The sequence below is a fragment of the Sebastes fasciatus genome, chromosome 11 (genome assembly GCF_043250625.1).
Source record: "Sebastes fasciatus isolate fSebFas1 chromosome 11, fSebFas1.pri, whole genome shotgun sequence".
In the NCBI taxonomy this organism is placed as follows: domain Eukaryota; kingdom Metazoa; phylum Chordata; class Actinopteri; order Perciformes; family Sebastidae; genus Sebastes; species Sebastes fasciatus.
In genome coordinates this window covers 14332056-14343768 of record NC_133805.1, presented here as the reverse complement: position 1 = coordinate 14343768, position 11713 = coordinate 14332056, and the positions used below count along the sequence as shown (strand labels likewise).

The window sequence follows — 11713 nt, the reverse complement described above, 5'->3', positions numbered from 1 at the left end:
GCTTAAAGGTCCCATATAGAAAGTTAGATTTTCAGGTCTTTTATATTATAAAGCAGGTTTAATTGCTGTATAAATACTGTAAAAGTATCAAAACGCTCCATCTGTGGAGAAATACACACAGCCCGTATTCAGAAACTGAGTCTTTGAAACAAGCCGTCAGGATTTCTGTCAATTTGTGATGTCACAAATCTACAATATTTAGACCATTACACAGTTTTAAATGTAAACATTCTAAATTTGTCCCAGTTTATTTCCGGTAGCAGTACATTGGTGCCTTCAAATGGGGTCTTGTTTATCGTGTTCATGAAGAGTCCATATGAATGCCCCCCTCTTGTGGTATTCACGACCGTGTAAGTAGAAAGTCTCTGAAAGCTCTGAGTTTACGAGTTGTAACGTGTTTGTTGACGTTGTCAGAAATGGCGGAGGCCATGGTAGTTAATTTTTCCGTGCATAAGAAGTTAATGTATTGTAATTTTATATCGTAAATTGTTTTTCTTCGTAATTTTACAATAGATCTGAGGAAAATGTTGATACTCCCAACGGCCTCATCTTTTTCCTCTGTCATTATGCCTTGAACACATGCTCATTAACAGAGGTACAAACGGATACAAAAAAAGAAGACAAAACAAAAATAAATATATTTCATAATGCCAGACTTTAGTTTATATACATCATATTATATTAATTTAATAACTTAAAGGTCCCATATAGTAAAAAGTGACATTTTCATGTCTTTTATATTATAAAGCAGGTTAAAGTGATATATAAATACTGTTAAAGTATCCAAACACTCAATCCATGGAGGAATACACACAGCCCGTATTCAGAAACTGCGTTTAAAACAAGTCGTTAGGATTTCTGTCCATTTGTGATGTCACAAATTACAATATTTAGACCATTTCACAGTTTTAAACGTAATCATACTAAATGTGTCCCAGTTTATTTCCTGTTGCAGTGTATGTGAATGATATCAGCTGACAGGATGTAAACATGGACCCAAGCTGTTTCATAGCAATGTAATTTCGTTGCCATTCCGTTGAAATGCACTAAAGTGGAGCGTTTCAGACAGAGGGTAAATACAGGTGTATTCAGACAGACAGTATGAGAAAAATAATGTGTTTTTTGAACATTAAAGCATATAAACATGTTCTAGTAGAAGCCCAAAATACAAGCATGAACCTGAAAATGAGCATTATATGTCCTCTTTAAAGGTCTTAATGGCTTTTTTGTTTTTAACACTGGGTAAGATGGTGCTATATTGTTTGAATTCATTTATAAAGTGCAAGAAAGTTGGCGTGGTTCCTGACCATTTTTTCTTATGAATGTCACCATCTCAGCACTGGAGAGCTCCTTCAGCGACAGGTTGCTCCAAATTCCACCTGATATTTTCAGGTGGAATTTCATTCATTCATTCATTCATTCATTCATTCATTCTCACTTTACAATATCATTTTCCACTTGTGCAATTTTGTTAATAGTCTGTTTATTGTCAATACTGTATATACTGCTCCTATTTTTATACTTCCTTCTATTTAAATGGTTCATATTTTGTTACACTTAGTTTAGCTCTTTTTTACTGTGTTAGCTGATGCATCTTGTTTTTTGCACTACCCCCTTTGTTGCTGTACACTGCAAATTTCCCCACTGGGGTACTAATAAAGGAATATTTTATCCTAATCTCTTAATCTAGTAGAAACCCAAAATACAAGCATGAACCTGAAAATGAGCATAATATGTCCCCTTTAAAGGTCTTAATGGCTTTTTTGTTTTTAACACTGGGTAAGATGGTGCTATATTGTTTGAATCCATTAATAACGTGCAGGAAAGTTGGCGTGGTACCATTTGTTCTTATGAATGTCACCGTGTCACTCCATGGATGTATGGTGTCACCCCATCGCCTGTAACAGACCTTCATGTCACGTCACCACTTCCAGAAGCTCAACTCTCGCGAGATTGAGTTCCAGGAAGTTCCACGTCAGTGTCCAGTGCTCCCGTTCACTGAAGTCGCAGCATTTGGACCCAGATTACAACTGTTCGCTTCTCATTTACGGGATCTTATTGTGACAACACGGGGATAAAACATGGTAAGAGACATTTAGAAATGGTTCATAAATAAGTTTTGTTTCTCCAATGCTCCTGGTTTATTATTAAAAGGACAGAGAAACTGTATTGGAGATAGCTTAGCGGCTAACTAGCTTGCGTTAGCATGTAGCTAACGGCTATAATAACAGTAATAATCAGGGCTGTTTGTGAGCTTCAGTTATTATGTGTTAAAGAGTCTGTTACTGGATTCATTATGAGAGGATGTTCACGTTTAGGATTATGGATGTCATTGAAATATGTTAGTTGACATGTTAGCATGCTAACGGTTATTTTGACTTTACTACATTATTTGTATTTATTTATTTAACCTTTATTTAACCAGGTTAGTCCCATTGAGATTAAGAACCTCTTTTCCAAGGGAGACCTGGCTAAGAACACAAAGCTGCAGACACGTTGACACAAATAGAGATAAAATACAATTCACAAACACTGAAAGCACTAAAATTTGCATTAAAAGAGAACTATCTAAAGACAAATGGGGGGACAAAAAGAAGCTTCATTGCGGGTTTTACTGCTACCACATCATGAAATGACCATGTCCTTTTGTCTTTTCAGCCTCTTAGGCTGGACATCAAGCGGAGGCTGACTGCCAGGTCAGACCGAGTGAAGAGTGTGGACCTTCACCCAACTGAGCCATGGATGCTGGCCAGTCTGTACAACGGCAGTGTCTGTGTGTGGAACCACGAAACACAGGTGTGATCATCACTAATCCATGGGCCACTCCCATACACACAATGATGCATTACAGTTCATTCCTTCCGCTATTAAAGAATATTCCGCAGAATAACTCTTGGCACTTTATTCTATTTATTCCTTTATTCTTTTATCTCGTCTTGTTTTTATTGTTTTTATTTCAAATATTTTTATTCTTGTACTTTTATTGATTTTGCACCTCCCCATATGCCATATACTGTGTTCCCTCTGTCATTGATGATTGTGTAGTATGAATGTGTATATGTCTCGGTGGACTGCAGAAACTGAATTGCCCTACGGGGATAAATAAAGCTATCTGTATCTGTATCTGTCAAAGAACACTGATAACTAAACTTAACATCCACGCTTGAATATGTCACTTTATTGTAAAAGATACACTTGATAAAACACATAAAAGCAGTGATGATGATGCTAACCGATTCATCAATGTTCTTTTTTCCAGACTCTGGTCAAGACCTTTGAGGTGTGTGACCTCCCTGTCAGAGCTTCTAAGTTTGTGGCAAGGAAGAACTGGGTCATTACAGGAGCGGTGAGTTACATCCATTGATTGCGTTGTTGTGACTTCTCATCATGCATATATATATATATATTATATATACGTACTACATCGTGTTTACATTCAGTTTTCCCACCTGAAATACTGTTGTCAACAAAATTACAATTTTACAATATTTTACCGGACTGTTTTATGCCTTAGATTATCATTTTGCTTTTACATTTACTTGTGGGATTTTCTCCTTTTATATATACATATTTTATGAGCATTGTTGAAGAAACCTGCTGAGACCAAAGATTTTCATTGCCAATGACTGCTTTGCCGGAATTGACATGACAATTAAAGAACCTTGAACCTTGTTGGGTTCACGACTCTGACAGTTGTTATCCATAACCTCAGCAGTTTTATAAAGTAATAGTATCAACCTGAGAGTATGATGTTTAATTTGGTGCGATTTAAGTGTGATGTGGGCATGTGCAGTAAAACCTTGAGCAGTGGTGTCACATCAGTGTTTGCATTTAGGCTTCACATCTGATTTTCTTGCTTTACATTTTTCTCATTGTGTTAGACTCAAATAGCATATACCAACTGCTGATTTTGTAACGTACTTTGCTCTTTTGTGTATTTTTAATGAGTTACGTACTCAGTTAATATTCAAACTTTTTTTTCTCCCTGCGCAGGATGACATGCAGATCCGAGTGTTCAACTACAACACATTGGAGCGTGTCCACATGTTCGAGGCCCACTCTGACTACATCCGTTGCATCGCCGTCCATCCGACCCAGCCCTACATCCTTACCAGCAGCGGTACGCTAGTAAACTTATGATGTCTTGATACATAGTCCTCTAACATATTGATTAAAAAAACTCAAAGGTCTCTATATTCCAGTGTCGTCAAATGCATGTTTATTGCGTGCACACAAGCATGAATGTATCTCTGTGCAGATGACATGTTGATCAAGCTGTGGGACTGGGAGAAGAAGTGGTCGTGCAGCCAGGTGTTTGAGGGTCACACTCACTATGTCATGCAGATTGTCATCAACCCCAAGGACAACAACCAGTTTGCCAGTGCCTCCCTGGACAGGACCATTAAGGTAGGGAGGGACCACTTGCTGTTGCTGTTGTCATCTTTACTTGGTAATTTTATCGTGTCATTGGGACTGTGGGAAACCCAGATCCGACTGCAGTACTACAGCTTCTTTAATGACTATAGATTAAGCACATTCTTGCCTTTTTAAATGTACATATAATTAAAAGGTGTCTGAAGTGCATTCAGTGATTCTCTGCTGTGTCCTCTGGGTTGTTTCAGGTTTGGCAGCTAGGCTCTTCGTCTCCCAATTTCACTTTGGAGGGTCACGAGAAAGGAGTCAATTGTATTGACTACTACAGTGGAGGAGACAAGCCCTACCTCATCTCAGGGGCTGATGACCGCCAAGTCAAGATCTGGGACTACCAGGTTAGAAAACCTTTCATTCACTTCCTTCACAGGAAGGTGAGAGTAACACAGATTATGGAACTAATAAGCTCTTAAGCAGAGCACAGGCTAATTTCCTGCTGAAAATAGTCTTTTGTTACATTATGTTTAATAAAAGGTCAACAACTATAGCTTACTAAAAGAGCTGATAGTTCTCAAAAGAGTATGTTTTAATCATTGATCTGCTATGTCCTTTCTGTGAGCATCCTTTAGTATTGTATTTATATATAAATGTTTAACTGTGTGTTGTAGAACAAGACCTGTGTTCAGACTCTGGAGGGCCACGCCCAGAACGTCTCTTGTGTCAGCTTCCACCCTGAGCTGCCCATCATCATCACTGGATCAGAGGACGGTGAGCAGGAACCCTTACCCCTGTTCACAATGCATCTCACCTCATAGCCCTAATGATCATTGCTTTATGTAACGTTACCTCCTCCCTCTGTAGGTACGGTGCGTATCTGGCACTCGAGCACTTACCGCCTGGAGAGCACTCTGAACTACGGCATGGAGAGAGTGTGGTGTGTGTGCGGCCTCAGGGGCTCCAACAATGTGGCGCTTGGCTACGACGAAGGCAGCATCATTATCAAGGTGAGCGGAGAGAGAACAATATTTAAAAATGTATATTGATTGTAAAGAAACTCTCACTATATGCAGTTACATTCTGCTAAATACAGAAGAGAAATTAGTTTGTAAGTGGCTTACAAAGGAGTTTTATCTATAAAAGACATCAAGATTGAAATATAATATGGATATAATCAAATATCTCTGTCTCTCTCTGCTGTGTAGGTTGGTCGGGAGGAGCCGGCAATGTCTATGGACACAAATGGAAAAATCATCTGGGCTAAACACAGTGAGATACAGCAAGCCAACCTGAAGGCCATGGGCGACGCTGAGATCAAGGATGGAGAGAGGCTGCCATTGGCTGTCAAAGACATGGGCAGCTGTGAGATTTACCCCCAAACCATCCAGCATAACCCTAATGGAAGGTATGCATACACTCACCCCAGACCGGTTATGATTGTTTCAGAAACAGGCATACATGAGCACCACGTGTGTTTATCTTTGTTAGCCAGATGAGACGTAAATTTGCAATAAGATCTCTGTCACTTATTTATGCATTTTTGTGTGCACCAGGTTTGTTGTGGTGTGTGGAGACGGAGAGTATATCATCTACACTGCTATGGCTTTGAGGAACAAGAGCTTCGGTTCAGCGCAGGAGTTTGCCTGGGCACACGACTCGTCTGAGTAAGTATGCTGTTTCAAATAGGTGCGATACTTCCCTGCTGTATACCTCTGTATCAGAGAGTTAACTGCTACGCTCTTTTTTTTATAATAACAGATATGCCATCAGAGAAAGCAACAGCATCGTCAAAATCTTCAAAAATTTCAAAGAAAAGAAATCCTTCAAGCCTGACTTTGGAGCTGAAGGTAATGTGAACATTGTTGTATAATAGAGTTGTGGTTTTGGAAGTGGACTGTATTCCTCACTGGATGTGTTCCCATTCTTCCCTGCAGGGATCTATGGAGGTTTCTTGCTTGGGGTGAGGTCAGTGAACGGCCTGGCATTTTATGACTGGGAGAACACAGAGATGGTCCGCCGCATCGAGATCCAGCCCAAACACGTAAGACTGACTTACTTTTCATTTTAGGTCCTGGTGTCTGTTTGATATAAATGTGTCTTAAGCAGCACTGTATGTAAATAATATATTAAAGGCTACAGAAAGGCTATCGTCCAGGCAGTAATTTTAGTAACTCTGTTTCTGTCTCATTCTGTCCTTCACTCTTTTTCCTGTTTTTCATAATTTCTCCAGATCTTCTGGTCAGACTCTGGTGAACTGGTCTGCATCGCCACAGAGGAGTCTTTCTTCATTCTGCGTTATATGTCAGAGAAAGTAGCTGCTTCTCAAGAGAACAATGAAGGAGTGACCGAGGATGGTATTGAAGATGCCTTCGAGGTGGGTGCTTTTAACTTTCAGTGCTAAACATTCGTTTTAATGTATTTCCTAATAAATCTGGATTAAACCCACAGAGTGCTATTCCTTTACAAAGCTTCAACTTTATAATTAGAATGAAGGAGTGTTTTTATTCACTTTTACAACTCTCCCTTACATTCATCACCTTTGTGTTTGTTTTTGAATGCCCAGGTCCAGGGAGAGATCCAGGAGATTGTGAAGACTGGGCTCTGGGTAGGAGACTGTTTCATCTACACCAGCTCTGTGAACAGACTCAACTACTATGTAGGAGGAGAGATCGTCACTATTGCTCACCTGGACAGGTACAAATAAAGATGGTTTAGCTGGAATTTAAGTGGCTGCATTTAAAGATTGTGCGCACTGTGTATATCTCTCAGAAACTTGTAAACTTTATGCTTTTAAGAATAATACAGTAAACTAAAATAGCAGCTAAACTCTAAAAGTGTTTTTGATTGCTTTGGAGGAGGCTTCATCTTTTACACATACTGCCTTCTCTCCCTGCAGAACCATGTACCTGCTGGGTTACATACCAAAAGATGACCGTCTATATTTGGGAGACAAGGAGCTCAACATTGTCAGCTACTCCCTGCTGGTCTCCGTCCTGGAATATCAGACTGCCGTAATGAGGAGGGACTTTGGGATGGCTGACAAGGTGCTTCCCACAATTCCTAAAGAGCAGCGGACCAGGGTGGCCCACTTCCTGGAGAAACAGGTAAGGAAATAATGTGGATTTCCTTTTTTATTTAATTTAACAGAATATATGCAGTATTTTTTGTACCCAGCTTGATGAAGTCATGTAGCATCAGTGTTACCTAATTAATAATGTATTTACTGTAGTTTTTTTAATCCAGAAAGGATGTAGTTTGTGCTTGTAGGATGCTGATGGGTTTTATTTCTTTGTCTCTTCAGGGCTTCAAGCAGCAGGCGCTGGCTGTGTCCACAGACCCAGAACACAGGTTTGAGCTGGCGTTGCAGCTGGGAGAGTTGAAGATCGCCTACCAACTGGCTGTGGAGGCAGAGGTGAGAGCATACTCTATAACATATCCCATATTCTCACCTTCTAAAAAACCTTACCAGACCATTCACAATGGCTCACAAGAGTTGGCCCATTGTTGTCATTTCACAGGTCAGGTTCTCTGTCCAGTACTAATATCTGTCATTCTAACCCCTGCAGTCGGAGCAGAAGTGGAAGCAGTTAGCGGAGCTGGCTATCAGCAAGTGCCAATTCGGCCTGGCCCAGGAGTGCCTGCACCACGCCCAGGATTACGGCGGCCTGCTCCTCCTCGCCACAGCCTCCGGTAACGCCACGATGGTGGGCAAGCTGGCCGAGGGGGCAGAGAAGGACGGCAAGAACAACGTGGCCTTCATGACCTACTTCCTGCAGGGGAAGTGAGTACCAGATGAATGTGACATTGGTGGTAAAATTAGGAGGAATAGATCTGCATTGATCACATCGAATATGTGGTAACTGTTCTACATATTGTCTTTTCTCCGCAGTCTGGATCAGTGTTTGGAGCTTCTGATCAGGACGAACCGACTGCCTGAAGCTGCCTTCCTGGCTCGCACCTACCTGCCCAGTCAGGTGTCCCGCGTGGTTAAATTGTGGAGGGAAAACCTGGCTAAGGTCAACCAGAAGGTCAGGATTATTGTTTATTTGAAAAAAATATTTATACAGTAAAAAAACTGTAAAACTAAGATTAAAAAAAAACTGCAGTACCACCAATCTATGTGGAGAAAAATACAATTTAAATTCGATTCTTGAGAGAAAAGAGAATAAAAGAGTTTTAATATCTGGATATCTTGACCATGACACTGAATGTTCATTACAGGCGGCGGAGTCCCTAGCAGACCCCACAGAGTACGAGAATCTGTTCCCCGGGCTGAAAGAAGCCTTTGCAGCGGAGCATTATCTCCGAGAGTCCTGCTTGGGCACCACTAGGCCTGCAAAAGAATATCCTCTCGTCACGGTGAGTTGCACGATCTTTAAATTGACAAATGAGGTAGTTGTGTCATGAGCCGACAATAATTCTACAGTTGTATCTCAATCCTCTCTCATGTATTTTAACAAACTCCCAACATTTTTCAGCTCAACGAAGACAGGAATATTCTTGAGGAGGCTCAGGGATACGAGCCCAAAGGAACCTTCATTCCTAACGTCCCCAAGGTTTGTTTGCAGTATCCAACATTTTCTTTTGAGACAACTTTTATCTAATAGTAACCTGATTACATACCGTTTGCAGCTATCCCCTCACCCTGTGCACCTTCTGTAATCAGTAAAAATGGGATTTTACAAAAGGTTCAATAAAAACTAGAGGAACCAATGCTCAGTGATGTTCAAACTTTATGCGACTCCTTTTTCTCCGGCAGACGCAGGCTAGCGAGGAGTCGGTGGCAGCAGCTCCCGTCGCTGCAGCAGTAGTAGCAGTAGCAGCTGTGACGTCTTCACAGCCTGAACCTGCTGCTCCTACAGCAGTGGTCAAAGAAGAAGAAGAAGAAGAGGAGGAGGAGGATGAAGAAGAAGAAGAAGAAGAGGAGGAGGAAGAGGAGGAGGAGGAAGTCCCTGAGTCACAAAAAGAGGTTAGCATTGTCACCATGAAAAAAATATACAATGAGATTTTTATAGATCATACAATGGTTGCTGCTACTCAATCCTAATAGATTAATAGTCAATCAAATGTTGTTTATTGCAATTGTTTGAATCATTTTGTAGCATTATGTATTTTTTATTTAAATAGAAGGGAATTTTCTCAATTGGCAATTGTGTTCTTAATGTCTTAAGTTGTATTGTAACACAATTTATATTAAAAAAAATCCAGTTCCAAGTGGCTCACATAAAATCTAAAAAGAAACATGATTCTGAGACAAAATATAAATAAATAAATAACATTTTAAGGGAAGAATAAATCTTATAAAAACATTGTCTGTTGTGTGTGTCTTTATGTAGAATCTGGACGAGCTGGAAGTGGACCTGGACAACATGGAGCTGGACGACATCGACACCACAGACGTTAACCTTGATGATGACTTTCTAGATGACTGAGACCACTCTGCTCCTCTGCACTCTTCAGAGCTTATTTAAAAACAAAAAAAAGACAGAGACCAAACACCCTTTCCCCCTTTTTTTGTATTTGTACGTAAAAATATTATATTGTCATGTCCACCTACTGCAGTGGCAGGATTTAAATAGATTATGATGATGATGATGATGATATCAGTAATGTTTTATTCTCAGAAGAACAGTAGACACGTCATGTCTATTTCAGACTCTCCATTTTGTACACCATTTATTGATTGTTTGAGAAACTTTCACTAACTGTCCATTCAGCGATATGGTATATTCACTATTTGCTTTGTGTTGTCTGTAATGGGGAATCAACATTCATTCAGTCAGTCCAATAAACTGAGGTTGCTGTACATATTCACATTTGACTTGAGAGTGTTTCGTACGAGATGGTAAAACACAGTGATACTACAGTTTCAATACGTAGCCTTATGAAAGAAGCCTTTGATTATAGAGTAATGAATGTTGCATCTTCCAGTTAACAAGATATTAACATGTTACTAGTTGTCATAACATCCAGCTTGTGTATTGCGCAAATATCAAGTTACAGTATGTTAATGCTGATATAACTCATCTCTAATTACATGCTTTGACTCGCTGATGATGCCAAATACGCTTGAAAATAGATCATTCAGACTTTTAAAACCAATAAGATACCAACACTGGCGATTTCACTTACGCAGGCTGATTATTAGACCTCTGCTCAGGTTGGGCAGTGGTATCATGAATTATGAAGCATCACCAAAATCAATATACTAATAAAAACGGTAAAGGTTTTTTTGGCTTTGGCTGCCCCTACAGTCTATGGTCTGCCCTATCAGGTGCAAGATATCTGAGAAAAGTTAAAGTGCATTCCAAAACCCATACTACCATACTATTTAGTATGCCAGAAAAATATTTTGTATGTCCTAATACATAGTATGTCAAATGAAGGAAGGCAATTCTCAGAATTTTTTTTCATGTAAGTCTCAAGAAACGTGCAGCTCAAAAGGAGATGTGCTGATCTATGGATGCATTCGGGCAAAGCTTAGAGATATTTAAGGTCCCATAATGTAAAAAGTGCGCTTTTCAGGTCTTTTATATTATAAAGCAGGTTTAAGTACTATATAAATACTGTTAAACTGTCAAAACACTCAATATATGGAGAAACACACACAGCCCCTACTCAGAAATTGCGCTTTTGAAACAAGCCGTTAGGATTTCTGTCCATTTGTGATGTCACAAATATACAATATTTAGACCATTACACGGTTTTAAACGTAAACATTCTAAATGTGTCCCAGTTTATTTCTTGTTGCAGTGGATGTGAATAAGATCAGCTGACAGGAAGTAAACATGGACCCAAACTGTTGCATAGCAACGCAATTCCTTTGAAATTCCGTTGAAATGTACTAAAACGGAGCGTTTCAGAAAGAAAGTAATGACAGGTATATTCAGGCAGACAGTACGAGGAAAATAAAGTGTTTTTTGAACATTACAGCATGTAAACATGTTCTAGTAGAAACACAAAATACAAGTATAAACTTGAAAATGAGCACAATATGGGACCTTTAAAAGATAAGGGGCAGAATAGAAATGTTTTATTATTTAAATTAGATAGACATTATATAAAAATTGTAGACTACCTCTCAGCCTTGGTAATGTGTCCCACATTGTCCAACACAAACATATCTTTGTCCCACATTTGTTTTGTTGGGATCTGGTCACCCTATGTGTGACTATAGTGTGTATAGTAGAAAGGATTATTTTGGTGACTTTTTCTCACCAAAGTTTCCTACATCATATAATATTTTGTCCCTATAATGTTGTTGTTGGTGGTGGTGGCGGCCCCTGTTGGTGCAGGGGCCTCTGTTGACTCATGCACTGCAGCAGGAATAATGTCTACAGCTGTC

At 39.6% G+C, this 11713-nt stretch overlaps 1 protein-coding gene across 1 annotated transcript; it reads left to right on the top strand.

Moving 5' to 3' along the window:
* Positions 1–1922: 1922 nt before the first annotated feature.
* On the top strand, positions 1923–10182 carry copb2 (COPI coat complex subunit beta 2). Its single transcript, XM_074650900.1, has 22 exons — positions 1923–2084; positions 2659–2796; positions 3260–3346; positions 3994–4120; positions 4259–4407; positions 4623–4769; positions 5040–5139; positions 5233–5375; positions 5574–5773; positions 5922–6032; positions 6127–6215; positions 6303–6409; positions 6599–6742; positions 6932–7062; positions 7265–7472; positions 7670–7780; positions 7935–8149; positions 8258–8396; positions 8590–8727; positions 8847–8924; positions 9128–9337; positions 9705–10182. The coding sequence occupies exons 1-22, from the start codon at positions 2082–2084 to the stop codon at positions 9798–9800; spliced, it is 2871 nt and encodes a 956-aa protein (XP_074507001.1). The 5' UTR covers positions 1923–2081; the 3' UTR covers positions 9801–10182.
* The last annotated feature ends 1531 nt before the right edge of the window (positions 10183–11713 follow it).

Bases quoted from the DNA above. Each gene is read 5' to 3' on its own strand.
- copb2 (XM_074650900.1), top strand. The intron at 5,376-5,573 runs GTGAGCGGAGAG...TCTGCTGTGTAG, and splicing joins AAGGCAGCATCATTATCAAG to GTTGGTCGGGAGGAGCCGGC. The intron at 6,410-6,598 runs GTAAGACTGACT...TAATTTCTCCAG, and splicing joins TCGAGATCCAGCCCAAACAC to ATCTTCTGGTCAGACTCTGG.